General features: G+C 45.2%; 2 protein-coding genes across 3 annotated transcripts; one reads left to right on the top strand and one right to left on the bottom strand.

Annotated features, from left to right (window-relative positions):
• Positions 1-853: 853 nt before the first annotated feature.
• On the bottom strand, positions 854-5,711 carry ATOX1 (antioxidant 1 copper chaperone). Its single transcript, XM_064724859.1, has 4 exons — positions 5,580-5,711; positions 4,166-4,241; positions 2,756-2,912; positions 854-1,065 (listed from the first exon to the last, which is right to left on the bottom strand). Exons 1-3 carry the CDS (start codon positions 5,583-5,585, stop codon positions 2,779-2,781), a joined length of 216 nt encoding a protein of 71 aa, XP_064580929.1. The 5' UTR covers positions 5,586-5,711; the 3' UTR covers positions 854-1,065; positions 2,756-2,778.
• Positions 5,712-7,425: 1,714 nt separating this feature from the next.
• Positions 7,426-27,474, top strand: G3BP1 (G3BP stress granule assembly factor 1). 2 transcript variants are annotated; one of them, XM_064724858.1, is made up of 12 exons: positions 7,426-7,836; positions 18,621-18,734; positions 19,884-19,965; positions 20,341-20,514; positions 21,308-21,398; positions 21,846-21,939; positions 22,319-22,523; positions 22,932-23,033; positions 23,413-23,524; positions 23,871-23,996; positions 24,105-24,214; positions 24,957-26,034. In XM_064724858.1, the coding sequence occupies exons 2-12, from the start codon at positions 18,640-18,642 to the stop codon at positions 25,161-25,163; spliced, it is 1,398 nt and encodes a 465-aa protein (XP_064580928.1). In that variant the 5' UTR covers positions 7,426-7,836; positions 18,621-18,639; the 3' UTR covers positions 25,164-26,034. The 2 variants fall into 2 exon arrangements, with proteins under 2 accessions (XP_064580928.1, XP_064580927.1); XM_064724857.1 differs by having other exon boundaries at positions 7,706-7,836; positions 24,084-24,214; positions 24,957-27,474.
• Positions 27,475-27,673: the final 199 nt, after the last annotated feature.

Genomic DNA, 27,673 nt, shown 5'->3' with positions numbered 1-27,673 from the left:
CCTTTAGCTTCCCTTAATTTAAACAGTAATAAAAAGTGTCTGTAACACATTCCTTGAAGTGCTTCTCCAGTCCCCTGCAAGTCCATCTACAGCAATTAATCATGCTTGGATCAGAGGTAAAGAAGGACTTTGAACAGTAAACTACTCTAAGAAAGAATAAATTGCAATTATGACAAAATTAATTTAAATTAGTTACAAAAAATTTCTGAAATGCAGAGTAACCTTTTCCTCCAAACTTTAGTTGCTTTTCCTTTCTGTAGAACAAGCCCTGTCACTGGTAGGTGTGGGAGAACCCCCCATGTGAAATCAGACAGCAGACTGGGACACACACATGCAACCCCTCACTGGGCTGAGAACCTGAATTAAATGAAAGCAGCAGTACAGTCCACAAGGCTGGTCACTGGGCCAGGAAATGAGAGACCTTGGATATGCCCACACCCTAATCCTTCCTCCATCCCTTCTGTGTTTCTCATCAGGCCAGGCATTCTCTTTTGCACACTTGTGCCTCAAGGCCACATTGAGCTCTAAAGGACACTTGGTTATCCTTGACTTACAGGGGCTGCCAAAGTCGCTTCTGCCCAGCACTTGCATCCCAAATGGAAAGTTTGTTTGTTCTGTGATGGAAAAACAACTTCCAAGATGCAGATTCCCTGAATCTAAGTGACATTCAAGCACAGTTCTCCTGAGATATGTCCCTCAGGCAGAGGTTGCAGTCAGCTTCTAAGGATAGCTGCAATTTCCTGGGAGACCTGTGGTGCATGGAGAGGGGAGTTTTCCATCGCTAAAAGCTGCCTCTTTCACAGAAAACCACTTAAAGCAGTACAAAGACACACAGGACACACAGACACACACGGAAAGTTAAAAGCAGTGCCTTGATTTACTGTGGGACTAGAAACACCACACAACCTCCTCCCCCAGCCCTCTCCACTTCTGGAGCACAAGGCCCAGCTGTCTCCTCCTGCCAGCCCTCTGCTTTCTGACATCTGGCAAAGGTCAAATGACACAGCAAGCTGGGACACACGCAGACTGTTAAGGCATCTTTTTGCTGAAGTCATGATTGAGTTCCTGCAAAATAAATACATAAACAAATAAATGAAGGGGAGAGAACAGCAAGGCCCAGAGCAGATAATGTTATACAGAGATGCCCTCTGCTGGTCAAGCAGGAGGAGGGCCAAAGGAAATTCATCCAGCACAGCCAAGGATTTGCAACTTCCCTCCCTTCTTTTACAGACGGGCCCCTAAGAACATTCTCTTTGTGCTGTGCAAAATTTAAATTGAGTGGATTTTTAGCCTGACTGAAGTGATCTTGCAAGGGCAGTCCAGCCCCCTGCTCTCCTGTGTTTTGGGTCTCAAGATCCTTGGATAAATCAAAGAGCTTCAGTTAAAGTGCAACAGGAAAACAAAGGAATCCAGAGAAATGTTCTGCCACGCTGGCCAGCTGAACTGACTCACCAGCTGCCTTGATGTCTTATAAGGAAAGAAATGGGGAAACTGGGCCAGGAAAAGAGACACACCTCCCTTATTTGAGATTGACTTTGCTGTAATAGTTAAATTCTGCAGACAAATAGTCCACAAGTCTCTGCAAGCTGTAACAGCCCTTGCAGTCAATACTAGGAAACTGAAATACACTGAAAACTATTTAAGGTACTGATCAATTCAGATCAGCCTCCCTCTGTTAAGTGGGGTTGTTATTTGATTACAGCTATGATTTTAAATAATTTCTAAGAAGCACAGAGAGCTTGCTCAAATGATACAAACTGCAGATTTTAAATCTGTTGTCAGCCTATTAAGCAATGCAGATCCATTGCACACACGTCACTATCAGCTCAGCTCTTTCTTGTATCAATTTAATTCCTGCTGGTATAAATCCCTGATTTAATTTACTGACTGGGAATTCAATCAGCATGAACTGGTTTCAGTGCATCTGTGCTGGGCATTTGTGATGATCCAACTAGACCATTAAAAAAAAATGTCACTGGATCAGAAAGCTGCACTGACAGAAACAAATTCTTAGGAGATGCCATGTAATAATTTTGCACACTAAAGAATGATACATGCAGTGAGTGGGCAGCCCTCTCCCACTTTATTCTTTTCACTGAAATTGAACCTTGTATGCCAATATATTTTACAGTCAGCACAGTTTTGTACATATCTTCATAATGCTGGAATTCTGGGAAAATTGACAGGCTGCAACCATCAGGTTGTCATTGGAGTAGACAGTTGGCCAGGGAATGTGTGTACTGGGAGCTATTCTGAAACCCAACATTTTACATCCAGAAGAGTACCAGGGAGCTGCTGTTTTTCCATCCTTAAGTGTAGTGGAGGATTAAAAGCCTTATCAGGAGAATCAGCTGTTGGAGGTCCTTGTGCTGAGAGCCAGCCCACAGCATCTCACACCCAAAGGGCTCTTTGTGTCCCATCACCCTCCCACCACTCTCTCTGCCCAGCTGTTAAGTGTGTTTGGGATTTGTTTTCATGCACAATGTGCTCTGGCAAACTCTGGGTCCATGTGGGAATGGCACAGAGGCTGTGTTCTACCTCTCCACTACAGGCAAGGCTGGGATCACACAGGCTGTGCAGAACAGCTAAGGGGTCCCTGTGTGTGCTCCAGCTGCTTCTCTGACATGAGGGGTTTGCTGAAGCTGGACCTGCAGGTCTTTTTAAATTTGTGCTTTCCAGGAAGATGCTGTTTTACTGGGAGAGCTGGGAAAAGCTCAGATGTCTCTCTTCCACATTGGGTACAGCTGGTATGTACCTAGCTCCTCACACCAGGCAAGGCTACTGTGCAGACTTCTCCCCAAGGTAGGAAGCATTCTTTCCAGTCTTCTTGAGGGTTTCCAAGAGGGTGTCAACGTTGTGCTCTGAGTCAATGTACACCTTCTTGTTGGGCAGGTCAATATCAAAATTGACACCTATGAGGAAAAGCATTTTGCAGAGTTAGAAGCAGCCAAATGGTGTAAGCACAGGGGAAGCTCACCTTCACACATCTGTGTTCCCCAGGGCATCAGACAAATGGACATTTATCTCCTGCCAGCACACTCTGACACCACCACCAGCCAGCAAAACCAGCCTGCTGTCCTGCCAGCAGTGGTATGAAGGAAGTTAAATCTGCTCTAGCTCCACATCAGGTATCAGTCTCTGAACTGCTTTAATCTGCTCACCCCACCTTGGATCAACACAATTGTTCATGTAGGAATCTGTGTAAGCTGATTTCAAACCAACCACTAAAATTTCCACCCAGCTCAGTCTGTGCTCTGGTTTAGTGTGAATAGGGTTAGGAAAGGCTCAGGACAAGGTGCCTAAACTGGCAGTGCCTCCTACCAGCTGGAAGTAAAAGGAGGGAAAAGACATTTTACCACGTGGATTTCCCAGTGCCTAATAAAGGTGAGCCACTCTCACCCCAGTGAGAGGAACTGGACATGCAGTCTCTATCCAGTTATGTATTTTCACAAAACCTGCAGGTATGGATCAGCTTTGAGAGCTATATCTCATCATTACTGAGGCTGATACTGGCCAGCCCGTTGAAGAGTGATGGAGGTGCTGACAACTACACACAGAGAAAATGGGATTGTCACAGCCTGGTAATGGTAATGAAAGAAGGCCTTTGCCTTGGTGGCTGGAAGCTGTTCTCCCTCGGAGGGGAGCAGGTCCTCACAACTGACGAGTGCAGGCCAGACCCTTCTGTCTTGGAAATGCCAGCAAACAAAAGATGGGTTATAATTTCCAGGTGGTATTAAAAATAGGCTACACAGACAAGCACCAAAGGCTCTGCTCAGCAGCTCTTCCCTGTGACTGCTGATGACACATCTGGGGAAGCACCACGAACACTCCAGGCCTCCTTGGAAACAGGGCCAGGCAGGACATTCACCTCCCTTCCCTCTGGCAGCCTGAGCAGGGGTCCACAGTGTCCTTCCCCAGGGCTCAGGTGAGGCCCTGGTGACTCAGAGCCACCTGCAGCCATGGCAGCTCCTCCCTCCCTTGACACTTCTCCAAGGGTCACAGACCTGCAAACAACCAGTGACTTGTCACCAGCAAGGAGCAGCCTCAGAGCAGAGCAAGGAGAAGTTTCCAGCTTTCAGCTTTTACCTACAGCGTTATCCTTGAGGATGGAGGAGCCCAGGGCACAGCTCTGGAGCTGCCTGTCCCACAGCCAGCACTGACTCACCTCCCAGCCTGTGCAGGACACGGGTGACTGCATTGGAACAGCCCTCACAGGTCATGTCCACAAAGAACTCGTGTTTCTGGAAAGAAAAGAGGCAGTCTTTAAGACCCCTCCTAAGGCAGGGGTCAGGGAGAGCACAGCTGGAAATGCACCATGAGCACTCCACACTTGCCTTTTTCCTTGGGGAGGTTCAAAGCCTCCCAAGTCAAAAGGTCCATACACACACACCACTAAGGGATCCTCTGCAAAACTGAGAACTCTTGGTACTCCTCCCTATGGTGTCCTTGTGCTGTCCCCCACAGCATAATCATGAGGGGTCTTTGGAGATTGTGTGGCTACCTCAGAGTCAGCACACATGGCCATCTCCATGGCCTCTGCTGGACTTAGCCTGTCCAGGGGACCCAAGGAGAGGCAAATCTCCTGCCTCCAGCTACTCGCTGTCCTGACTTAAGTCTGTGAGGTTTTCAGTGCTTCCCCATCCTATTCTTGCATCTGCGAGGCTTCTGTCCCCAACATAATAAAAATAAAAGCAAAACAGAAATTTAAAGGTCATTAGTGCTGGTTTTCCATCCCTCCACTCCACTGGGGCCCCAGCAATATCTTCACTACTTGTGATTAACACTGGGTCAACAAAACACTGTTTGCCTGTAACCAACCACTGCCTTCAACCTTTGGCACCAGATGGGTCCTAATTTCCTTCTCTTGCACGTGCTTTTTACTTTCCTTTAAAAAGAAAAGTAAAACTATTGTGCATTTGTTGCCTGCAACCCATATTTCCTTCTATTCAGAACCACCCTGTGCCCCCTGCCACTGTGAAGCTAAAACCGTCTTGGGATCTTTCACCCAGGAAGGAACTCTGGATGGAGGTTCCCATTAGGGATTTTTTCAATGAAATTGCCATTTTCCACGGTTTTATTTCCCAAAGGCCCTGGGTGCTTTGGGGAAGTGTGAAGGCAGGGGGGAAGGAGAGTCCCATAAATGCTGCCCTTCTATGTCCAAGCCCTGGGGGTTGGGAATGGCCTGGGTTTTGGGGGAGTTTGGGACTGGGGGAGCCCTGGGAGATTGGGGTAGCCTTGGAGTTTGGGGGAGCTGCAGGATCTGGGGGACCTTGGGGAGCTGCAGGATCTGGGGAAGCTCTGGAGGGCTGGGGGAGCCCTGGGGGGCTAGGGGAGCATCGAGGACAAGAGGAACTCTGGGGGCTGGGGGAGCCTCGAGGACTGGGAGAGTCGGGGGCTTTGGGGGAGCCCCAGAGCCTGGAGGAGCCCCGGGGGACTGGGGAGCGCAGGAGGCTGAAAGAGCCCCGGAGATCCGGGGAACCTCGGGACTGCGGGAGCACCGAGGGTCGGGGGAGCCCTCCCTGCCCTGCCTCCCCGCCACGTCCTCCGGCCCCTCAGCGGCCCCCGGGCCCCGCACCCACCGGCATGGCGGAGCCGCTCCCGGATCCCGGATCCCGATCGCGGCTGCGGACGCGGCGCGGAGGAAGGGGCGGGCCGGGCCCGGCCTCAGGAGGCGGGGATGCCGCGGAGGGCGAGGGAAGGAGCGGTGCAGGGCCTTGGGATGGTGGCTGGGCCGTGTGGAGCTCCCGCACGGGTGCTCTGCTCGCCTCCAGGCTGGGGATCAGCACGGACAAAGGGCTGCGGGAGGGCGCTGGGGACAGCCATGAGGATGGGCTGCTAAAAAGCTCATCCGTGTCCGACTTTTGAGGTTTTGAGATTTATTGGCTTGGGAGAGTTTCGGTAGACTGGATATTGAGGGCGGGAGGTTTGGGGGAAATCTCTAAAGCAGAGGAGCATCTTGAGAAGAAGGGTCCTGGTCCCTGAAGATGTGTCTGCTTTGTTGTTTTTTTTCTTCCCTGGCTGTATGGTCCTTTTGAAGGAAAAATGAGCCCCTTTCTAAAAAACTTGAGTCAAGGTGGAGGACCCGGGAGCAGGGAAGCTGGAGCGGGGACAGAGCATCACATCTCACCAGGGCTGAGGAGAGCTGGCAGAGCTCTGTGTGTGTGACACTTCCCCACCATGTGCTTGCTTTCAGCATCTTCCCCTTGAGAAGCCCAACCTGTAGCAGGCAATGTAACCAGCGTTTCTTGTTTTCTGCCTCACCAGCTGGGGGTCAGGGCATTTCTTTTGAGGTGCACAGGATGCTGCTGCTGTACCGATGGTTTTATAAAAGGGGACTTCCCTGCCCCGCTATTGCTCTGCAGAGAGGTGCCCAAGATCCCCCTGGCAGAGTTTATTCGGGGCGGGCTGTTGTGCTGGGTCACTGGGCTCACGTTAAACTTTGTAAAAGTCTGCAGTGCTGATTTATGATCTGGCAGATTGCAGCGTGGCTTAGGCTAAAAATAGTCAGAGGTATTGGGGGAGGATATTAATGCTGAGGGTGGCCTCATGCCAATCCTGTCTGTATCCCTTACTGCCAGGCATGGCAGGAAGGGGTTTAGGCAGCGCTCAGGGATGTGGTGGTGGGCAGGAAGTCATTTTTATAGGGTGAAATCCATCTCCGAGTGCTTCATGTCATAGATACGTGTGGGATGGGATGTGACACAAACAAATGGAAAGCTATGGCAGCCTGGAAGCTGCTTAGCTCTGGCTCACTGCCTGCTCCCATTCCCTGCTGCTTGCTGGGGTCCCTGGACCAGCACCTGCTGGTGAGACAGAGGATCTGAGAACTTCCAGGCCTTTCTCCTTCTTTGTAGGTGTGTTAGAATATGCTGCTGCTTGCCTTTCCTCTGGGGCAGATGATGCTGAGTTGGCTTTGCTCAGAAGCTGTAAGGAAAAAGCAGAGCTGGGTGAGCCTCCCGGGATGGGCAGGGGTCAGTGACCACCGGTGACCACCACCGTCAGCTTGGCATGAGCGGCCGGGCTGGGTGTGGTGGAGGCGCCTTGGGGCGAGCAGCTCCTTCTGCCCACCCGCACTGGGGGTTTCTCTCAGGTGCGTGGGACAGGTGAGCCCCAAGCAGCCTGTGGAGACACAGCCAAAGTGGGCAGCCACTGCCTGGGAGTCCGCAGCGCTCGGCCGCGGGGGCCGGGCCCTGATTCCCCCCTCAGCCCCCTCATGGCGCCCGCCGCCATGTTAGCGCCCGCTCCCTCCCTCCAGCAGGGAGCGCTGCGGAGCGCGGGACGCCGCCCCGCGTGGTGGCCGCCTGCCCCTTTAAGAGCCACGGCGGGGAAGTGTCCGTCATTGCCGAGCGCGCCCTCCCATTGGTCACTGTGCCCCGCGGGGCCCGCCCCATCTATAACGGGGTTTACCACCACCTTCTCAAGGGCGCTGCAGTGCGGCTCAACCACACTGCGGCGTCCGGCGCGCGCCCCCTTGCGCGCCTGCTGGCGCGGGGAGCGTCGTCCCATTGGCCAAAGGGCAAATCTATCAGCAATCGCCTTCCGCCCATTGGTTCACCCGTCTGTCAATCACTCTCCCCGCCCCGCGGAGCCCTGCCGCATGGTTGGCTGGCTGAGCTGCCCCTCAGCTCTCCGCCCGCCTCCTCGCGGCTGTGAGCCAACCGGCATCCGAGCGAGGTCGAGCGCCGCTCTCTGACTGGCTGGGCCGCGCCCGCTGGGGTAGGCTGCGCGCCGGATATATGTAGCCGGCGGCAGAGCACGCCGCTGCGTGAGGCGCTTCTCGTCCGCCGGGCCCTGTGGTGAAGCGGCGCCTCCGCTCCCGTCCCGCTCTGCCCGCAGGTGAGGGGATGGGGGGCACGGGGAGACACCGGCGCGGCCGCGCCTTTCCCGGGGGGACCGCGGGCCGCACGCACCGCCCCGGCTCCGCGGCGCCCCCGGCTCTCAGTAGGCCGCGGGCCGTGCGGGACGGCGCTGCTGGCGCCCCCCTCCCCCTCATCCCGCCCGCTCCCCGCGGCGCTTTGTGGCGGGCGCCGGCGCCCTCCCGCCCGACCCGCGGCCGCGCGGCCCCCGCGGGCTCCGCCGCCTTCGGCCGAGCTCCCGGTGCCGCGGCGGCCTCGGAGCTGCCGGCGGGAGCGGTGCGGGGCAGGGGGGCGGCGGGGAGCGGCTGCTCGCGGGCCCGCATTGTGCGAGGCGAGGGGTGCGGGTCGAGCTTTGTTCTCGCCTTTCCAGGCTCGGAGGCTTTTTCGCTCTCCGCTTTTGGGTTTTGTTGTGGACAGGTGGGGCCGGGGAGGAGCCCACCCCAAGGCCGAGGTGTTCCCGGTTCAGGGGGAGCTGTGGCTGCGGATGGAGGGGCAGCGCTGGCTGCTCGCACGGTCCGGACCTGGGTATCAGCTCGGGGTGCCTCCCTTGCTGTAACTTTATGGGTGAAGGAAGTTAAAATTCCAACAGGAGAGCGTGGATCTTAACCTGCTTTACCGCATGACCTTGGCTGAATCCGAGATTAGGCTAAGATTTAAATGCGAAGTCGTGCTTGTAATGAGACTTTCCAGCATCCTGTAAGGCCCCAGATGAACGTGCTGGAGAAAGCCCAGAGAAAAGGTTTCCATACATCTTCCAGTCGCTCCCAGTGTGGATCTGGGTGTTCTACGGCATTCCTCATTCTCTGCGGGCTTACCTGGTGACCTTCCGTGTTAAGGCTTGCATGAATAGAATAAGTAATCTTTACCAAAAAAAGGATTTTTTTGTTCCACCACCGGGGGAAAGCAGCATTTGCAGCACGCCGCCATGTTTCCAGTGTGTGCTATTTTTGGCAAGCCCCTGCTCTCACAGCCAGGAGTGACAGATTTAGGAAATCTGGACACTGCTATCAAGCTTTGGAAGCTGATGCTTCCAGATGCCATAAATCAAACGTGGCGAGGGGTGTGTTGGATTTTTTTTTTTTAGCTAACAAAGCTTGTTAAAATGATGTCATAAAGGGAAGTGCAGAAGTTGACAGACAAAAACTGCATTTTATACCTTTCCTGATATTTTTTCCTTCGACCAAATTTTCACTTTTCTTATTCTCTGTCTGTAAAGAATAAGCCAAACCATTTTTCTAGATAGCTCTGTGATGCTTCCATGATGTTCATGGCAGCATCTTCTCATCCTGTGAACTGAACTCACCTTTCCTGGAATGTTTCAGTCACCATATATAACAATGTAAAGTTGTGAGTCTAGCTTTTTTGTTTTAGTGGATGGTATATGTAGCTAATTTAAAGGTTGGATGGAAGTGTTCACGTGCTTGAAGTCTTACATCCTTATCTTTGTGATGGAAATCTCACGACCTTTTTGACAGCATCACGTGTTGCAGGGACTGGTTTGCCTGAAAGGCACTACTGAAACCTGCTAGAAAGTGTAATTGTACAAAGTCTGTTAGGAAAAATCAATGCTGGAACCTTTGCAAATATATATAAGAATTTTATAAATATAGGTATTTTAAAAAACCTTAGGCTTGTGTACATCAGGAAGTAAAGAGAGGCCCCAGTTCCTGACTGGGGTGAATTTGCCCTTTTTTTTGTGCTAGGTTGTGTTAAATGTTGACTCCTTAAGTTGAAGGTAGGGAAGCATAATTAAAATGAAAGAAGAAAACCTGGTGGAGAGGACTTAGTCAGTGTGTGCCAAGCCCATCAGGATTTCTGTTGGAAATCTTTGTATTTGCAGCCTGAGAAACAACAAAAGGATTTGTTTGTGCTGTGATGGCAGGACCACTGCTCTGCTGCTCCCTTTGGTGCTGGCACCACAGCGTCAGTAGAGTTCAGCTCATCTGATGGAGTTTGAACACCTGAATTTTAAACAGAATCTTTAGGCACTCAATGAAACAGCAAATTCTTTGTTTCAGAGCTTTTTTTTTCACATTGCAAATTGTAAGGCAAACATACAGAGCAACACTACTGTAAGGGAGATAAAGCAAAGGTGATGTTGTTTTAAGTACATCTTGGTATTTCTGTTCAAAACAGTAGGACCTGATGAGAGAGCACTCATGAGGTTGGCATAAATGGCCTGTTAGAATTAGAAAACACTATTCTAGTTTTTAATATTTGCACCTGGGCCTTTTTGTCTGACAGGGATGATGACTGAAGAATGAAGGAGGAAATCCAAGCAGAGCAGGACTTCAGCAGGGTGGTGCTGGTTGCTGTGCTGGCTGTAGCCTGCTCTGCCTGGAACAAACCAAAAGTGATAGTTTGCTCTAGAAGACTGGGTGATTTTTATTATTTTTTTATAGGTGCCTATATAAAATCTGCTGAGTTGAAGTAGTTATTTGATTTCCTGGGGTACCTACTAGTAGACTTGATAACCTTAAGCTACCTCATTGAGTAATTAGACAGAAAACCAGAAGTGTGATCCTCAGGTACTGTAAAAGAATCCTTCAACTTTGCAGGCAGTGAGTTGTGCTGGCTTGAGGTCCCAGCTTTGCTATATTAAGTCTGGAGCTCTTCCAGGAGGCCGTGGCTGGTGCAGAGCAGCTTTGAGAGCAGGACCTGGCTGCTGTCAGTTATGTAGGAGTGATCCCTGCTGAACCTGACTCCTTGCTGAGGCAAACGTGCAGCTCTGCTCTGCACTGCCCACCTTCCATTTCCACCTGCTCTGCCCTGTGCTGTTCCCTGCCTGCTGCAGGGCTGGCTCTGTTCTGTTTTTAATGTAACAGTGCTGGCATGGGGCAGTCCTGAGTGCCAGGATACAGCTGATACATCAGGTTTAAGCCTCTTCTGTGACCTATGCAGGTTGGGGTGAAAGAGTTGATTCTCTTTACAGTTCTCTGTTGCTTGGCATGCAGAAAATATTTTGAATCTTAATCTTGGTGGTTCTAATCTGAGTGGCATTAAGCTTGAATTTCACTGTAGTGTTGGTGTAGCTCAGGGTTCTGATCTGCCTCTTCTGACTGCTGATGAGTAACTTTTGCTTTTTTACTTTAAGAAGCTGCACTGGAGCCAAATGGAAAATTTGCAGACCTAAGAGAAGATGACTGGACCTGCTGCCAACTTCATCGAGATGTTGGAGCAGCTCTTGGATGTCAAAACAAAACCTGTTCTAATGGCAAAATCACAGGGTCCAAGTAGCTGCTTTATCATGAAGTGATCTGGAGAGCAGTAGAGGCAGAAAGCTGACTTATTTCTTACTAAAGAAAAAGTAAACAAACCATGCAGCACTATCCTACTGCCCTTCAGGATGAAATTTATGTGTTTAAAGTGTAATTTTGGAGAAAAACATTGCTCCTAACTGAGGGGTCAATGAGGTTAAAATAAGTTCAGTTAGAAAGGCAAATCCTTCCCCCACATTGGAGAGCTCATTTAAGATAATCTGATTTTAGGATTATTAAATATGTAGGAATATTTCTGGGAATTCTCAAGGCCTTGAGTTTTCAGAGAACTCGGATTTTGTGTTCCTTTTTGTGGAATTCCTTTTTCCACTAAAAGGAACACAAAATCTGAGTTCCTTTTTGTCTTCTGTCAAATCACAAGGGCCACATGTTTTTCTGTAGTGTTAAATGCAACAGAACTCTCTTTTTGTGAGGATATGAAGTGTTGCTCCTTAGGCTCAGGACAAATCACTTCAGTTTAATGTTACAGCAGGTAACTGCTGAATAGAAGTGAAGATTGGTATCAAGTAGAAACTTGGAAGCCAGGTGAAACAGCTTTAAAAAGGAAGGGAAAAACCCTCAAACCCACACCATACTAGGGTGTGGAAGGGGAGGCAAAATGTTTTTAGGGAGGAAGAGAAAAGCCAAACACCTTGTTAAAAATTTCTTCCTTTATCACTTAGTTTTAATGGCAGGTTTTTAGGATTCTCCTGGGTTAGATTTTTTCCCCTTCTCTTGTAAGCAGGACCTGATTTGCTGTTTGTCTTTGGAGCTTTATGCTCTTAGCCACAGGAATAGTGTTTGAGATCATTTTCCTTACCCAGATGAATGTTCATCCCTTACTGTAGGGGTTTGCTGATATCAGGTACCCTGAGTTACACTTCAGGTGATCTTTGTGTTTTTAATCTGCTTTTCAGCTTAATGCCCTGGAAATAACATTTCTCCAAAATTCTCTTTTCTTTTAGATTGACTGAAAACATTAGAAATCTTCAGTTTGTCTCTTTCTTCCTTGGTAGAGCTGAAAAACACAAGTGCTGAATTTTTTCTAAGAAATGGCAGACTCCACCATATCCATCAACTTGTGGATCACACTTAGGTTTGTTAGCAAAAACACAGGCAGACTTCTACCCTGACAGCTCCTCAGCAATTGCTGCCTTGTTTATTTGTATTCTGCCAGTGTTTGAAGGGCTGTGCATTGCTGCTGAGTAAGGCTTCCCATCTGCCACTGGCAAGCAGAGGGGTTTGGTACTAGCATGGGCAGTGCTGAATGTAATTCTGAATTATTTCTTTTTATTTTGCCTAAATTTTGAGTGGATGATTTGATTAGAAAACAGTTAAGCTTCTAACTTAATTTTTCTTATCCATGTGTTGGTGTGATACATGGCTTTTCTAGAGAGTCCCATGTCAGTGTGTCTCAGAAGGGGCTCAGGTATTGCTCTGCTTTTCTGCTGCATCTGGGTAATTCAGCACAGAGAAAACTGATTGCCTGAAAAAAATCATCATTTTTTTAGGTTCTAGTTCCCTGTAACACCTCAAGTATCTTATGAATGTAGGCACTGCCTGTCTTTGTAGGTTGTGTGGGTCATACGTGGAGATGAGTCACAAGTGAAAGGAGAAATAACTGTGCTAAATTTGACAGTCTAGATCCACGTTTTATTAGGTGTTTGGAAGGTTATTAAAGGCTCCTCTGTCTGTGTGATATGTCTGACACTTCATTCACTGCCTGCTTCTGGAAGTTCCTGGTGAATGCATTCACCTTACAGACTCTGTGTTTCCTGGAGATGCCAGTAAGAATTGAATGCCACTAACTTCACAACTTGTCCCAGTTTGATCCTCAAATATTTATTTATTGCATAACTCATCCCATCATTGAGCTTCCACTGACTCTGGCTCCTGTGGAATAGTGCTGACTTAAGATAACTTCTTCCACGCTGAATGCTTTGCCTCTGAATCTGTCAAAAGGCAGAAAAGATGAGCTGGTTACAGGTAGGCAGCTGCAATGGTTTGTGTGAAATACAGGCTGTGCTGCTGGGACTCTGTCCCAGTGACATTGTGCATCCAGTGGGAGGCAAGTAATGAGACCTATTTTTTAAAGCAGATTAGTGTTTTGGGACTTCATCTGCCTGCTTATTTGAGGTGCATTTTCAGCTCTCTATAATTTAAGCTCAGGTCAACAACTGGATTGTTTTTGGTGTCTTTGTTGCCCTTGGATAGTTAAGGCTGTATTGAAATAAGGGTATCTCAGTGGATCTGCAGTCTTTGTGTTTTAAATACACATTTACTTATCACTCTTCTACTTGAGAGCAAGCTGGTGTGATGATATAAATCCCCAGCTGAGATGGGCCCTGGAATTTGCCATGGGGTGCAAGTTTATCTTGTTCACTGTAATATTTTGTATCATGGTTCACACAGGTACCAGCCTCATGGTTTTTTTCTTTTATTGCTTAGTCAGCAGCAGAGCAGATGCCAGTCATGTAAAATGTATGGAGAGTTGGAATTAACTGTATTTGTTGTTTTGTAGTTAAACTTTGTCTATTATATCCCTCTTAGAGGCCTGCTGGCGTTTTCTTCCATTACTTTAACTTTTTTGTCCATAACAGCAGCAGTAACTGCTTCTAGAGCTGGTTATTCCATCTAAATAAATGGTTTGTGGCTTTGAGCATGCTCACCTGTTGCTAAGCAACTTGGAGAAATCCCAAATGACACTTAATTATGCAATCCCATTAACTATTGACCAGACCTTTAATTTCCAGCAAAATTGCTGTTTGCCACATTTGTGTTGTGTTTTGCTTGGATACAGACCCCTCTTTTCTCTGTAAGCTTCTCCTGCTGTTTCTTCAATTTCCAAAAAGCCTTTTTAAGTTAAGGAATTCACTGATACCAAAATGAGGGAGTGGGGTTGTGTGGAAAGTTTGATAATCTGAAATGATGTTTTGGCACCCTGTGAACTCCACCAGTTTGTAGAGGTGGAAGGAGTGGAGTTCAGATGTGAGTAGCCAAAGGAGAAGGGGTGACCTGTGTGTAATATTCCACTCAGGACTAGAATGCATTGTAGGAACTTTGGGTTTCTTGAGAAGGTTCCTTGTATTAAAATACAAGTCAAAAAAATGTAATTAAAGATGGCAGAGAACAAAGAAAGGAGGCTAATGTTAAAAACACATCAGAGCCTGTTGAGATTATGATTCAATTTTAATTTGTCTTCTTGTTAGTTTTAACTTTTTTTCTTAACAGAAGTTTAAAATTGCCACACTCTTTGGGAAGTGAAGTTTGGGTTTTGTTCCTTTGGCTTCTTACATCAGGCCCAGGGGCTTTTGCCTGAGTCTTGGGACTGGAGCCCCAACATCCTGTGATGAGCATAACACACACTTCTGTTGTGTAGGAAGTCCAATAGAAGCAACATTCAGGCTAAACTTGCCCGATTTGAAATTTTTTTAAAAACCCAAATCCACAAAAACCCCAAACAAATTGAGTTGGGACAGCAGTGATTAGTTTGCTTTCACCACGTTGCAGTTTGGTAAGAAAATTAATAACCCATGCTAGATGTGAGTGCTGAATCCATTTTTCTGAACACTAATATCCTAATAGGTTTTGTGGGCCTAAATCTGAATTTGCTAATGTGGAATTTACATAAATGGCTCTAATTTACATAACACTATTTCAGAAATTCAGTGCCTGACATTGATTTTCTGCCAAGTGGGAGCATTGTGACAGATGGTGGAATTTTCCATCAGCCAGGTGATAACCACTGTAAAGGAGGTATTTGTCTTCCTCTAAGTCCTTGGCTTAAGGAAGGGGCTCAGTTATGCTGAAGAATTGTTATAGTGTACTTGTTAAAATTGGATTTATCCAATTTGTTTTACATATGGGATAATATGAATGCATGATTATGAATGAATCTTAAATAATCAGATTTTCAGCTTTTCCTGTCAATTTTCACCCTTTCATCATTATGTCAATTGACAGGAAAATGTGTGGATAAGCTTTTATCAGGAGTAGCACAGTGACAGTTCAAACATTTGGTGCTATTATGTGCTGTGCAATGAAAATGTAGTATGAAGTATTAGCAGTTTTTTTGGATCAGGGAATAGTGGAGTAGTAAATTGCTCATGAGTGGTAGGGAGCAAATGCTCTCTGAGGAGATGCTTGGCTTCCACCATTCAGGTTGTGCTGGCTGGAGAACAGGAGCAGATGGCAGCTGGCAACGTAGCAGCAGGTGCAGCAGCAGTAAAAGCAGATTGTTGTCCTCTGATTAGGTCGTGTAGGTCTTTCCCATTTCTTTTCAGATCTGTTTGAGAACAACTGGGCACTCAGCAATTCCTCTTTTCATGGTAGGAGTTAGTTCTGGTTGGTTTTTCACCCTTAGCAGGAGGGAAGTTTTTTATGCATATTTTTAAGCATGTAAGTATGACAGACCTAATCAAGCCACTTCACTTCCAGTATTTTTTGAGACCAGCACAGAAGATGATGTGTCTGTGGGTTAATGTGGGTGAGGGCTTTCACTGAAGATCAGAAATGTGAATCAGCTGTTGAGCTTTGAGTGCTACAGGAGGATTTTGCCATAATGTGAGAATGTCAGGCTTTGTACATTGGTGTTCTAGGAAGCACTTGAAAATAATTCTCAGAAGAGCCCAATTCATCATTTATCAGAACTGAATAGAAAACCTGCCTATTTACATTTGTAGAAATAAGCTTGAATTCCAGGGAAACAACTTTCACAAAGAAATTAAGTGTGCCTCCTGTCATTTTCCAAATGATGATGTGGTGTGTGGTGGGACTGGCTTCCTGGCTGCAAATTTTTAATTTCTTTTCTGTTGTGCAGCAAAGAAATCCTGCCTTGTCAGTTAAGCTGACTGGAGCTAAAAGTGCAGGTCATGTCACTCTGCCATTTCTGTTCCCACTGCTTTAGGCCTGGCCTGCTCCTTCTAGAGCTTCACAGGTAGGAAACACAGTGGGATGAGGAAGTCAGAATGGTAGTTACCACTTAGCTGCACTTTACCTTTGCTGGGTTCTCTTCCTGTCTGATAACGTTTTATGGGGATCTCATTTAATGTGCACTAGAAGGCAAGAGTTCATCTCTTGGAGGTTTTTGTCACCTCAGACTGTGCTGTGGGTGTTGGACATCTGTATCTGTAATACATTACATTTTGAATTCAGAGGCTTCTGCAAAACCACAGATAGTAGAACCTTCCTGAAATGAAAGTGGTTTGCAGAATCTGAGCATTTCCTGCAGGCCAGACCCAGCCATGGACTCTTTCTTCCTTTCTGCATGGTTAACTCTTGAAAGTCCTCTAACAGCTGAAAGCTTTGAATGTTTTGAAAAGCCTCTTTAAGTTCTAGGTTATATTTAGTCTTTTTTCAGCACATTATCATGTAGGTAACATTTCTTGGTGTGATGGTGATAGGCACATATCCTGGTGAAAGAGAGGGAGTTCATGGACACCTCTTCTGGAGCTCACCATAGCTTTCTTGCTGTGTTTAAACCTAGAGAAAAGTGTGCTTCAAAATAGAATGGGGAGATTTCTCACTTAGTCTAGACTTAAAAAGATGGTAACGTGTGATTGTATTAGAAGCAGAGCAAAACACCTCAGTGTGTACAAAATTATGGCTCTGCTGTTGTGTCTTCTGCCTTGAGTCTTAGCTGCATTCCTGCAGCAAAGCTGATCGCAGTGCGTTCTGGCCCCTGCTGGGAGCTTGGGTGTGATCACATCCTCGGATCTGTTACCTGGGTGTTCTGACAGTGTGGCTAAACATTGCCTTGTCCCTAGATTACCATGTGTTGGGTGTTTGACCATTGACTGAGGTAGATGAAGTTTGCCATGTTCATTTGGACTTGGCTTTACCCACAGTACCAGCTCCCATGGCATCTCCCTAAGTACATTCATCTCTGGGGTTTAAAGCTTCTGTTTTGCATTCCTGGTCCATCCAGCAGTGGGGTTGTGATTTCCTTTGCAGCTCTGTGTACATTGTGTTTGCAATTAACACCAGCCTGGTCCTGTCTTCTGAAGCTCTGCTCTCTTGTCAGTTTTTGGTGTCTAAAGAACAAATTCTCTGAAATTCACTAAATACAGCGAGTATCAAACATTTAAGATCTGGGACAGGGCTGAGTACAGCCAGGTGGGAAAGCCACTCTTTTTCTTTCCCTTTTGCTATGTTTGAAGCATAAGTTGTGGGCAACTCAGTTTTCCCAGGATAGGGGATGCTCTTGGGTATAGTGACAAGAGAAAACTTGTCCTGAGACATGCCTGGCTTGGCACGAGCTTTTGCAGACTCCTTCTGGATCATTCTATGCTAAAAGACTACTTAGTTTGGCTTCCTTTTTTCCCCCCCATTCTGTGTTCTGGCTGTGACCCAGTCTGGCCTTTCCCCCACTTGTTGATGCCACCATTTCTTGTCACTGTTTATAGTTATCAGTATTAAATAAAAGCAGATAAGTAATCAATGATTCCTGAAATGCTTTTTAGAGGGCTCAGATGAGTAGTGTCAGTTTTGACATGCTTGTCACACCTGGAGGATGTGCATATGGAGTTTGAATACCATGTGGTTGGGAAAAGGGCTCTGTAGTGAAGGAGAGAGTTGCACCAATCAGTAGAGAGTGGGGGCTTAGCAAACTGAGTGTGAAGCAGAAAATCTGCTGTAGGTTCTGTATTTGGTACTAAGAACATGCCCTCTATTGGTGTTTATCCCTGTGAGTTTAAAAAACTATTTTGAATGAGTTTGAACGATTTCAGTATTTAATAAAAAAGGAATGTGCTCTGGTTTGGGCTGAAGATACCTGTATTGTGTAACCAACCTGCAAATACTTTATTTTTGTAACTCACAGCTCCATGGAAGGTAGGTAGAAGTGCCCAGATGGATTTGTCCCTGGGCATGGGTGCTGCTGTTCACTTGACTGGTGGTCTGAATTTAAGTGAGAAATGACTTGTTGAGATTGGTGGAAGCAGAAGAGCAGTATGTATTAGTTTGTAGCATAATAATTTTAATATAATCTAATATTCCTGCAGAGTGCTTGACACTCACAGCAAGTAGTGCTGTGCTGCTGATAAAAATAGATTGGACTTATTCTGACCTTCTAAAAATGCCCTTAATACAGTAGCACAGGCTTTGCCTGAGAACATCTGACTTTTAATTCTGATTGTGAAGTCAAGTGAGGTAAGTAGAATTTGGATTGACTGTAAATGTCTTAGCCACTTAGCAAATCCTCTTGAAGAACCTTGCTTGCTTGCCACCTGCTTTTTCCTGAGGATATGTGGGATGCTTAGCTACTGGCAGGTTATGAGGTGACCTGCCTTGGCCATGCAGCCTCTCCCACCTCTGGTTTGGTACCCAGGAATCCTCTCCCTGGCACCAAAACTCTGATGACACTGAAAACACATTGCTTAAACTGCTTACAGGGTAAAACAGTCCTGGTGCGTGCTTTCCACTGTGATTAGGTGCCTTATGCAATCAGGATGAGAACAGCCATTTGAAATGCTCATGGTTTATGGAGCTTTTGTTTTTTTTCCCATAGTTTTCAGTTGACCAAAGAAATGGTGATGGAGAAGCCAAGTCCCCTGCTGGTCGGGCGGGAGTTCGTGAGGCAGTACTATACCCTGCTGAACCAAGCACCTGACTATTTGCACAGGTAAAGCTCTGCTGCACTTGGAACTGGTTTTCTGCATGAATTTCTTAACTTGTGTGTTAAAATTGGTGAATGATCTTATTACTGTGTCTTAGCTTGCTGAATTTGGTCACTTAAAAAACTGCTAAGCATCGTTTACTTTTGGTTTTGTTCAGCTGGCTTAAAAGATGGATAATAAAGATTACAGGAATTCTTTAAATATCTGAGTTCTGGTTCTTGCTGAAATGCTGCTTGCCACTTCTGCTTGTAATCAGTGTAAAGTGAAGTTGGAGAAATACCACTTAGTTGAGTATTTCTGTAGTTTTTGGGTTAATAAAATGCCCTCTCACTAGAAGGAAAGATTGAATAAGCTTTGTGCATGTCTGCTGGTCTCTCTTGGGAGTCACACCAGCTCTTTCTTAAAGGAAAGTCATGAAATTGTGGATATGCAGCAGACTATAATCTATTATCTAAACAAATCAGTCCTGTTTGGTGTGACAGGTATCCTTCTGAAACTAGTCCTGTTTATGAAGAAACACTTCATTTTGTTGTATTTTGATAAAGTTTCTGACAACTTCCCCCCATCCAGTCTCAGGAACAGTTACTCAGAGTGTTTCTCCACCATCCCTGTGGGTCAGGGGGCAGTTGACTCTGTGCCATGGAATCCATTCCAGTCTTTTATCTGCTGGCAGAGTGCAGTGCCATGGTGCTTGGGGCGTTTCAGGTGGTAACCTCTCAGTTCCAGAAGGGAAGATTTACCTGCAATACTTATTTTACTGTAGGAGAGCAGAACAGTCCTATTGCTCCTTGCTCAAGCTAGAAATCAGAACTTGAGGGGGAGCCTTCAGCATCCAGGATGTTCAGGGTGTTGTTTTGGAGACCTCATGCAGAAAGAGGATAATGGGATTGGATCATGAGCTCTCATGAGGCTTTGGTTTTGGTTGTTGGTGCCTGGGTCTCTGACACACCTGAATGTTACAGCTTGCATTAGAAAACTTTGATTTCCCCCCACCCCCTGATTAGTAGTAACAGGATTATGAAATTTTGTGGCTTTATTCTGGTGATTCAGACAGGAAACTTACTTAAAAGTGAATTATTTGTACTGCACTCTAATGTAGAGGCTCAATGTTCTTACACAGGAAAGCTTGGCATTAAAATATTTCTTTCCAACAGGTTTTATGGAAAGAACTCTTCCTATGTCCACGGTGGCTTGGATTCCAATGGAAAACCAGCTGACGCAGTCTATGGGCAATCTGTAAGAACTTTTAAATAAGAAACTTGTTCTTTCCTTCTATTTTGTCACCTTTGTGGTTGAGAAGAGAAATGTATCCAGCTATGATTCACCCCCACACACTGTTCAAGTGCTTCCTGTAAAAAAAAGGAAAAAAAAATGGGGAGGAAAAAACCCTCTTGACTATAGACAGCAGTAGTTAGGCAAAATGTGCTTCCTTCATAGAAAGCTTATAATGTAAAATTACAAAGCAAACTTAACAAGCATCCTGCCAATCTCTCTCTCCAGAGTTAGGGAATGTATCTTAAACCAGTTTTTATGATTTTTCTTTCTCTGAAACCTGCTTACTTAGCAGAAATAGCTTCTACAGCAAAACCCACATGTACCATTCTTTCCTAGGATATCCACAAGAAGGTGCTGTCATTAAACTTCAAGGATTGCCACACAAAGATCCGTCACGTGGACGCCCACGCCACCCTCAACGACGGCGTGGTGGTGCAGGTGATGGGGGAGCTCTCCAACAACATGCAGCCCGTGCGCAGGTTCATGCAGACCTTCGTGCTCGCTCCTGAGGTGGGTGTGCTGCTGCCTCCACTGCTGAGCTCTGCCTGCAGGGATGCACTCTCAAGGGTTAGGCTAGGAAGGTTACTTGCCACAAAATTCAGCAGTTGCGTTCGGGAAATTCCTTTGGGAATCACACTACTTCTGTGTGGTTGTACATTGACCTTGGATATTGAAATCAGTTATAAATATCCTGACTTTGGACTCTTAGATTAGTGCAACACTTTTTTTTTTTTAAGCATATTAAAATTATATTGTCTTTGATTTGCTATCCTAGCAACTGGTTTTTTTACTGAAAAAGAGGTAGTAGAAAGAGGGAGATGCTTCCTGTCACTTTGAAAATATGGGTTCCAGATTTTCTTGTTCATAAAGTGCTGACTTAGCATTTGAAGTGGCATTTTTAAATAGACTTTTTTAACAAAGCAGTTCACAGAAATGAAAATGATAGTGAAAAATGAGTGTTGCAAGATCACTCTGTTTGACAGTATGACTTGGAGATAAAAATTGATACTTTGAACACCAGGAAGTTGTCAATTACACTTCTTTAGTGTTGTGAGCTATTGGAATTAAAAGCACTTCAAAAATTTTTTTTCTTTGTTCCATCCATACCTAACTTATTAGGAGTGATGTGTTTTTAGTTTCTCATTTTCCTGCCCCACATAACATTTTCTTAAAAGAGGCAAATTTGGATTAATCTTGTAGGAAGGACAGTTTGCTCAAACCTTTCTTGTTTTCACATTATTTCAATTTCTACATTACTGGATTGTTGTAATTGATTCAGTTCTTCCCTTTGATTTGCTCTTAGGGCTCTGTTGCAAACAAGTTCTATGTCCACAACGATATCTTCCGCTACCAGGACGAGGTTTTTGGGGACTCTGATACTGAGCCTCCAGAGGGTAAGCAGCAGAAATATTTGGATGGTTCTGGATCTATATCAACATTCTATTCCCAGATTAGATTTCATGTGCTTGTAGGTTTTTTTCCTTGCCTGTGGTTCTTTACGGTCCACCAAGGAGTTGTGACATGCAGATGATTATTTTTCTGGCATAATCTTTTTCTATTACAAGAACTGTAAGACTTATTTTGGCAGTTGGAGTCAGATTTGTAGATTATAAATCTTGTTCTCTGAAGTATTTGGAGCATGTTTTTTAACCTTGGTCAAAACTGAATAACCAAAAGGATAGTGGAAATATACAGAAATGTCTGTTTCATGTCACATTTCAAAAATGCTTCTTGTGTGTTCTTTGGCAGAAACTTCACCTGTATTTTGTGATAAGTGACTTGTGTTTGAGCCTCTTACTAAAGATGTGTGGGTTTTTTTTTTCTTTTCTAACCTTATTTAGAATCAGAGGAGGAAGGGGAGGAACCTGAGGAAAGACAGCAGACACCTGAGGCTGTTCCTGATGATAGTGGTGCTTATTATGAGCAGGCTGTCAGGTAATAATATATTTATAGATGAAGTCAGGCATTCTGTGGGACAGGCTGCTTGTAGAACAGGTCACATGAATTTATTGCTATTAATAGTTTTCTTCTGACAGTCAAAAAATTCTGTTTATTGATCAGCTGAAATTAAAATGCTGTTAGACTGACATGCTGCTGTTAGACATGGAGACTCTGGATTTTTTGTTTTGCTGCTTCATAGTGTACCAATGCAAAATGTGCATCCTTGTGCAATGTGGCCTTATTTGGCCTTGTTCTTCCTCTCATATGTCATGAGCCTGACTTCTGTATTGCATAAGTAGCACTGCTTATCACCAGTAATAGAATAAATACAATACCACCTCTTTTTCCTGTTTTTTGTGCTGCTGTGTAACAGCAATGACATCGAGGAGCACCTGGAAGAGACAGCTGCAGAGGCAGAGCCTGAGCCAGAGGCAGAGCCTGAACAGGAACCTGAACCAGAGGTGCAGGAAGAAAAGTCTGAGCCAGTATTAGAGGAATCTGCTCCAGAAGAGACTGTGGAAAAGAGTCCTTCTCCAGCTCCTGCTGATCCAGCTCCTGCAGTGCAAGAGGACTCCAGGGTAATGACTGTGGATCTCTTTTCTCTGATGTGGTTTCATCAGTGTGGCTCTCCTGTCTGTTTACACAGCTTTATTTTTACCTGGGGATTTTTGTCACTTCTCAGTGTTAAGGAAGGTAAAGTGGACAGATTTGGGTTCAGGAATCCAATACTTTGGTTAACCTTGATGTGGTGTTTGGTGTTGGGCCACTGCTGTGTCCCGTTTCAACTCTCCATTGTCATTGCACTGAGTCTTTTGAATTTAAATAATTTGAAGGAAATTGGGGAAACTGCTATTGGCTGGCTCTTGATTTTCAAGTACAAGTTAAAATTTGTTCCTGGTATCCTGTGTCTGTTAGCTGTCCTGTCAGTAATAAATTTCAGATGGAGATGTAGTTAGTTAATATCATTCTCTTTTTTTTTTTTTAAGACATTTTCCTGGGCATCAGTAACCAGCAAGAACCTTCCTCCCAGTGGGGCTGTCCCAGTATCAGGAATACCACCTCATGTTGTGAAAGTACCGGTCTCACAGGTAGGGATCCAGCACCTGGAGAAGTTTAAGTGCTAAACTGGCTGACAGGGGAAAAAGAGTGAAATCTGCTTGCTTCTGATTTGACTTCCCAGGCCCCAAAGACTTTAGCATTCTGTGATTCCTGGTAGACTTTATGAAGATGTTATTCTTTGGGCTTTGGGTTGAGAATTAATTGTTTCTCATGGAGGGAAACAGGGAGTGTTCATGGGAATGCTGCTTGCTTTTAGCATATAAGCCAACATGTATTTTAGTCACAGGTGGAAGAAACTATTACCTTTTCCTGTATTTTTTTATTACCAACTTGATAGTGAGCTCTTAAAAGCTGAATGTGCTGGTATTTCTGACTCTCAACTGTCCACTCCTTTTTGAATTTGTGCAGCCCCGCCCTGAGGCAAAGCCTGAATCCCAGACCCCCCCTCAGAGACCTCAGAGGGATCAGCGAGTGAGGGAGCAGCGAACGAGCATCCCACCTCAGCGGGGTCCTAGGCCGAGTAAGAGAAGCTGCTAAGAAGCTATTTTCTGTTGCTTAAAAGTTTTGGGGAAGCAATGTAATATTTAAAGCTTTTAAAATATCATTATTTTTGTCAGTAAGCAAATGATTTTTACTCAAGTAAAAATTCAAGCTTGGCCTCAGCCAGGTGATTAAAAAGCAAATCATTACGCACTTGCTAGTGTAGACTGCATTCCTTGTTTTGTATATGAATGGATAGACAGTGTGAATTGATTCTTTCTGATGGTGATAATTCTGACCATGGTTTGTTTTTCTGTTTGTTCTTGTTCTGTTTGTTTTTTCTGTTTGTTGACTTTTCTAAAATCAGTTTTGCTTTTCTGTTCAAGTTCGCGAGGGTGAACAAGGTGATGTGGAAACCAGGCGGATTGTGAGATACCCAGACAGTCATCAGCTGTTTGTTGGGAACCTTCCCCACGATGTGGATAAATCTGAACTTAAAGACTTTTTCCAAAGTAAGTTGGTTTCTTTGCTGCTCTCTGAGGGGGTGGGGGTTGCAGCCATGGGCGTGGCCAACAGAGCATTCTAATGTATGACCCAAGAACTTGGCTTTTCTCTTGCAGGCTATGGCAATGTTGTTGAACTCCGCATCAACAGTGGTGGAAAGCTCCCTAATTTTGGGTTTGTGGTGTTTGATGATCCTGAGCCTGTTCAGAAGATCCTTAGCAACAGGGTAAATAAATTTCCAGGCAGTGGTTTTCAGTCTGTTGACAACAGACAGTGTTTTTCAGCTTAACAGGAAGAGAAAGTACTTGATACCTTTAGATTTTTTTTGAGCATATTAAAGTAGATGTGATGTTTTTCCCTCCTGTTACCAAGATTTGTGCAGTCTTTGTCATTGAAGTAGCTTGTAGGAGCTCATTACAGAGCCTTTTTCTAGTGGGAGATTGCTGAACACAGGAAGTGTATAAACAGCTTTTAGAAGGACAAGGTAGAGAGAGTCTGATTCTATGGACAAGTAGAATCTTGTTTGTCAGAGGCTGAAAGGAAGAAGCTGTATTGGTGTGCACACTGAAAAGAATTTTGCTAACAAAGGCAGGAGATACCTGCTCAGCCTGTCAGCAGTGATTGCTAATGCAGAATGTGTGTCCATGCCTGCCTGCCTGCTGTGGTAGGCAGGGACTCTGGATGCACCCTCATAGCCATGCAGGGAGCTTTTCTGAAACCCATCAGAATGTTCAATGGTAAGCCTGAGATGGCTTTTCAAGGGTCACTCCTTCAGATCTTTATTTTTTCTACTAAAGCCCCAAGACTGGATACATGGTTTTGCTATTGCCATTGTTTAGTAGGTAATCCTAAGACCCTTCAGTCTTTCATGGAGAGGAGGATATGAGACAAAGTTGCAGGAATCTGCTTGACCTTGAAGAGCTCCTGGTGACCCATTAATGACAGCACCTTCTGTGCTTCTGTTGCAGCCCATCATGTTCAGGGGAGAGGTGCGCCTGAACGTGGAGGAGAAGAAAACACGAGCTGCCAGGGAGGGTGACCGCAGAGATAACAGACCCCGTGGACCTGGAGGCACTCGTGGGGGGCTGGGAGGTGGGATTCGAGGGCCTCCTCGTGGAGGAATGTCCCAGAAGCCAGGATTTGGAGCTGGAAGGGGGATCGGGCAACGCCAGTGAATTCATCGCGGATGTTGACGTGATGGCGCAAACCCTTTTTCCTGCAGATTTGTGAATTTCAGCCTTGGGTATCTTGGAATGTGGCCCTAGCCTGTTATAGACTGCTACGTTTGATACTATTTTGGCCCCTTTTTGTTTGTGTTATGGTTCTGTGATTTATTTTTTTCTAGTCCTTGTCCCAGATTCCAGCTTTGTGGAACAACGTTTTAGGAAAAGTGGATTTTAAAAAGCAAAGAACTGAATTTTCTTCTTCACCTCAAACTTACGGACTGATTTTTGGTTTTTTTTGGTACCAGTGGTTTTTCCTAAGGAATGTCTTTCTTTTTTCTTTTATTTTTTTTTTCCTCCCCTCTTTCTAATGAATTTGGGTGCAGTCAGCGGAATAATATTTCACGTGCATGCATTCAAGAGCCTGTAGGAAAACATAGTTCTTGGCAAGTATTCCAAGGGCAGAAAAGCAAAACTCTTGGTGTTTCTTTGAGGGTCATATGAACATCCTCCGGTCTGGAGACATTGCCACTTGAAAAAATTGACTTTCACCTTTCTGTGGCGCTGTAAAAGTGGAATAATGGGTATCCGTAGAATCTCTTTTCCTTTTGATACATGATCACAGCAAGGAATTCGAACTACTGTTTTACCACTTTGAAATTTTGGATTGTGGGATAGGTTTTAAATGTCTAGAACTTGACTCTTCAAACACTTTTCCTGAACTTGTGAAATTTTTTATTGAAATAGGGAGTTTTTTTCATGTTTAGTTTGTATTTGTATAAAAAAAAGCAAAATTGTTGTGCCTTCTATTTATCTCTCATTCCAGTTTTGGCAAATTGTTTAAAAAAAATAAAATAAAAAAGGTCTAGATTTGCTTTATCAAGTCAAGAGTATTTTGGAGTTTGTCCAAGGGGAAGAGGCTCTTCAGTCACTAGGTTTACACGGTAGAGGTGGTTGTAGCTAAAGCTCTTAATACCTTCTGTGCATCACTTTGCATTTAAATTATTGAAAACAAATACTTCTTGGATGCAGAAGTTAATAACTTGAACTTGAAGCTGGGCAGGTCCTGTTGTAACTATTGCAAAATTACAAGCAAAGCAGAAATACCTCTGTCACATCCTTTACATTTCCAACTGCTGTAAAGTAATAATTATTTTTGCAGTACTTCATTCCTTGCTTCAGACCTGAAGTGGATAAGAAGGAATTTTTGTCAGAAGTATGGAAGGTGCTTGTCTGTCCGGGTGTTAAGATGTTGAACACTCCACTGCCTCTGGAAGAAGATGAAACTGAAAATAAAATACAAAACTGGGTAATTTCAGACCAAGAGATCCTGTAAGATGGTGCTGCACAAAGCAGTATTTCTGTAATGGCTGGTGTTAAACATCTGGATAAAAATGGTGGATTTGTGTCTCCACTGGACCTCCAGGTCTCTTGGTAGCACAGTAAAGCTGTGTAGGAAGTTGGCTAATCTGTGTCAGGTGTCAGTGTTTCCATGTTTCTTGGTTTATGACTATAATGACTGTGCATATGCAGTGTATCATCTCCTGACCTGTGCTTGCTGTAAGCTCTGGAGCAGAGCTGCCCTCAGTATTACCTGTCCCCAACAGTCATGTTTGGCCTTTTCCTCTGCCAGATTTATTGGTTGAAGCTGGTTGTACTAAATGTTGCTGAAGTGTTGGTTTCTGTTTTATTTTTCTCTTTGCATTTGTTACACTGTTTGTCCCTTCCCTCCTTACACCTGTGTCAGATTGGCCTGCCCACCATCTGTACCTGGAGATGTGATACCTTAGTGAACTGGGGGAGTGTGAGCTGTGCTGTGCTCTCACAGCCAGCATTTGGGGAAATTCTGCTGCTTCCTCTTGTGGTAGTAACTGGTATTTTTTTAAAAAACAAAAGCTGTCTGCATTTTTCCTATCAGGAATGCCTGTGAGGTGAAAGTATGCAATGGAGATCTTTTACTGAACCCTGTCCTTGTTGTTTGTGATGTTTTTTTCCCCCTTTGTTGGGTTTCTACTGTTCTTGACGTTGAATCCGAAGACTGCAGTAACAGGTTGCACTTCAGACTTATCAAAGTGCTTTTAACAGAAGCTTTTATAGCTCTTAACCAAATCTGCAAAAGCATCCATAAGCTTGAACCCCCATTTCTGTAGTGGGAGCTGGACAGTTCTGGCTCATTGCTGTCTGATTTGAAAGAAGAGTGTCAGTAAAGAATTTTAAAGGGTGAAGTGTGTGCTTGTTCTCATATGAATCATACTCAATATGTTGACCCAGAAAGTCATGTTCTTGTCCCAAGATGACAGGCAAATAAAATATTTACGTAAAATTCTGTGGGAATGTCTTGTAAAGAAACACTTTCAAAAAGAAAGTTATGTTACAGAATGACTCTTGGTATTTGCATTTTGGTGGCTCTGGTACTCACTAATAACAAAGTCCTCTGAAGAGACTTGCTGTAAGATGTTGCACGTTGATTTTGATGTTTAGGCTTTATGTAGCCTCCAGCCCCTTCTGCTTTCTGCCTTGCT

Source organism: Zonotrichia leucophrys, chromosome 13 (assembly GCF_028769735.1).
Source record: "Zonotrichia leucophrys gambelii isolate GWCS_2022_RI chromosome 13, RI_Zleu_2.0, whole genome shotgun sequence".
NCBI classification, from domain to species: Eukaryota; Metazoa; Chordata; class Aves; order Passeriformes; family Passerellidae; genus Zonotrichia; species Zonotrichia leucophrys.
The sequence above is the reverse complement of the archived record's forward strand: the minus strand, read 5'-3'. Positions and strand labels throughout refer to the sequence as shown.

Coding starts and splice junctions, on each gene's coding strand:
- G3BP1 (XM_064724857.1), top strand. CDS start 18,640: ATGGTGATGGAGAAGCCAAGTCCCCTGCTGGTCGGGCGGGAGTTCGTG. Junction 21,399..21,845: donor TGATACTGAGCCTCCAGAGG/GTAAGCAGCAGA, acceptor AACCTTATTTAG/AATCAGAGGAGGAAGGGGAG. Junction 23,997..24,083: donor ACTTAAAGACTTTTTCCAAA/GTAAGTTGGTTT, acceptor GTATGACCCAAG/AACTTGGCTTTTCTCTTGCA.
- ATOX1 (XM_064724859.1), bottom strand. Junction 2,913..4,165: donor TGTCCTGCACAGGCTGGGAG/GTGAGTCAGTGC, acceptor TTTTCCTCATAG/GTGTCAATTTTGATATTGAC.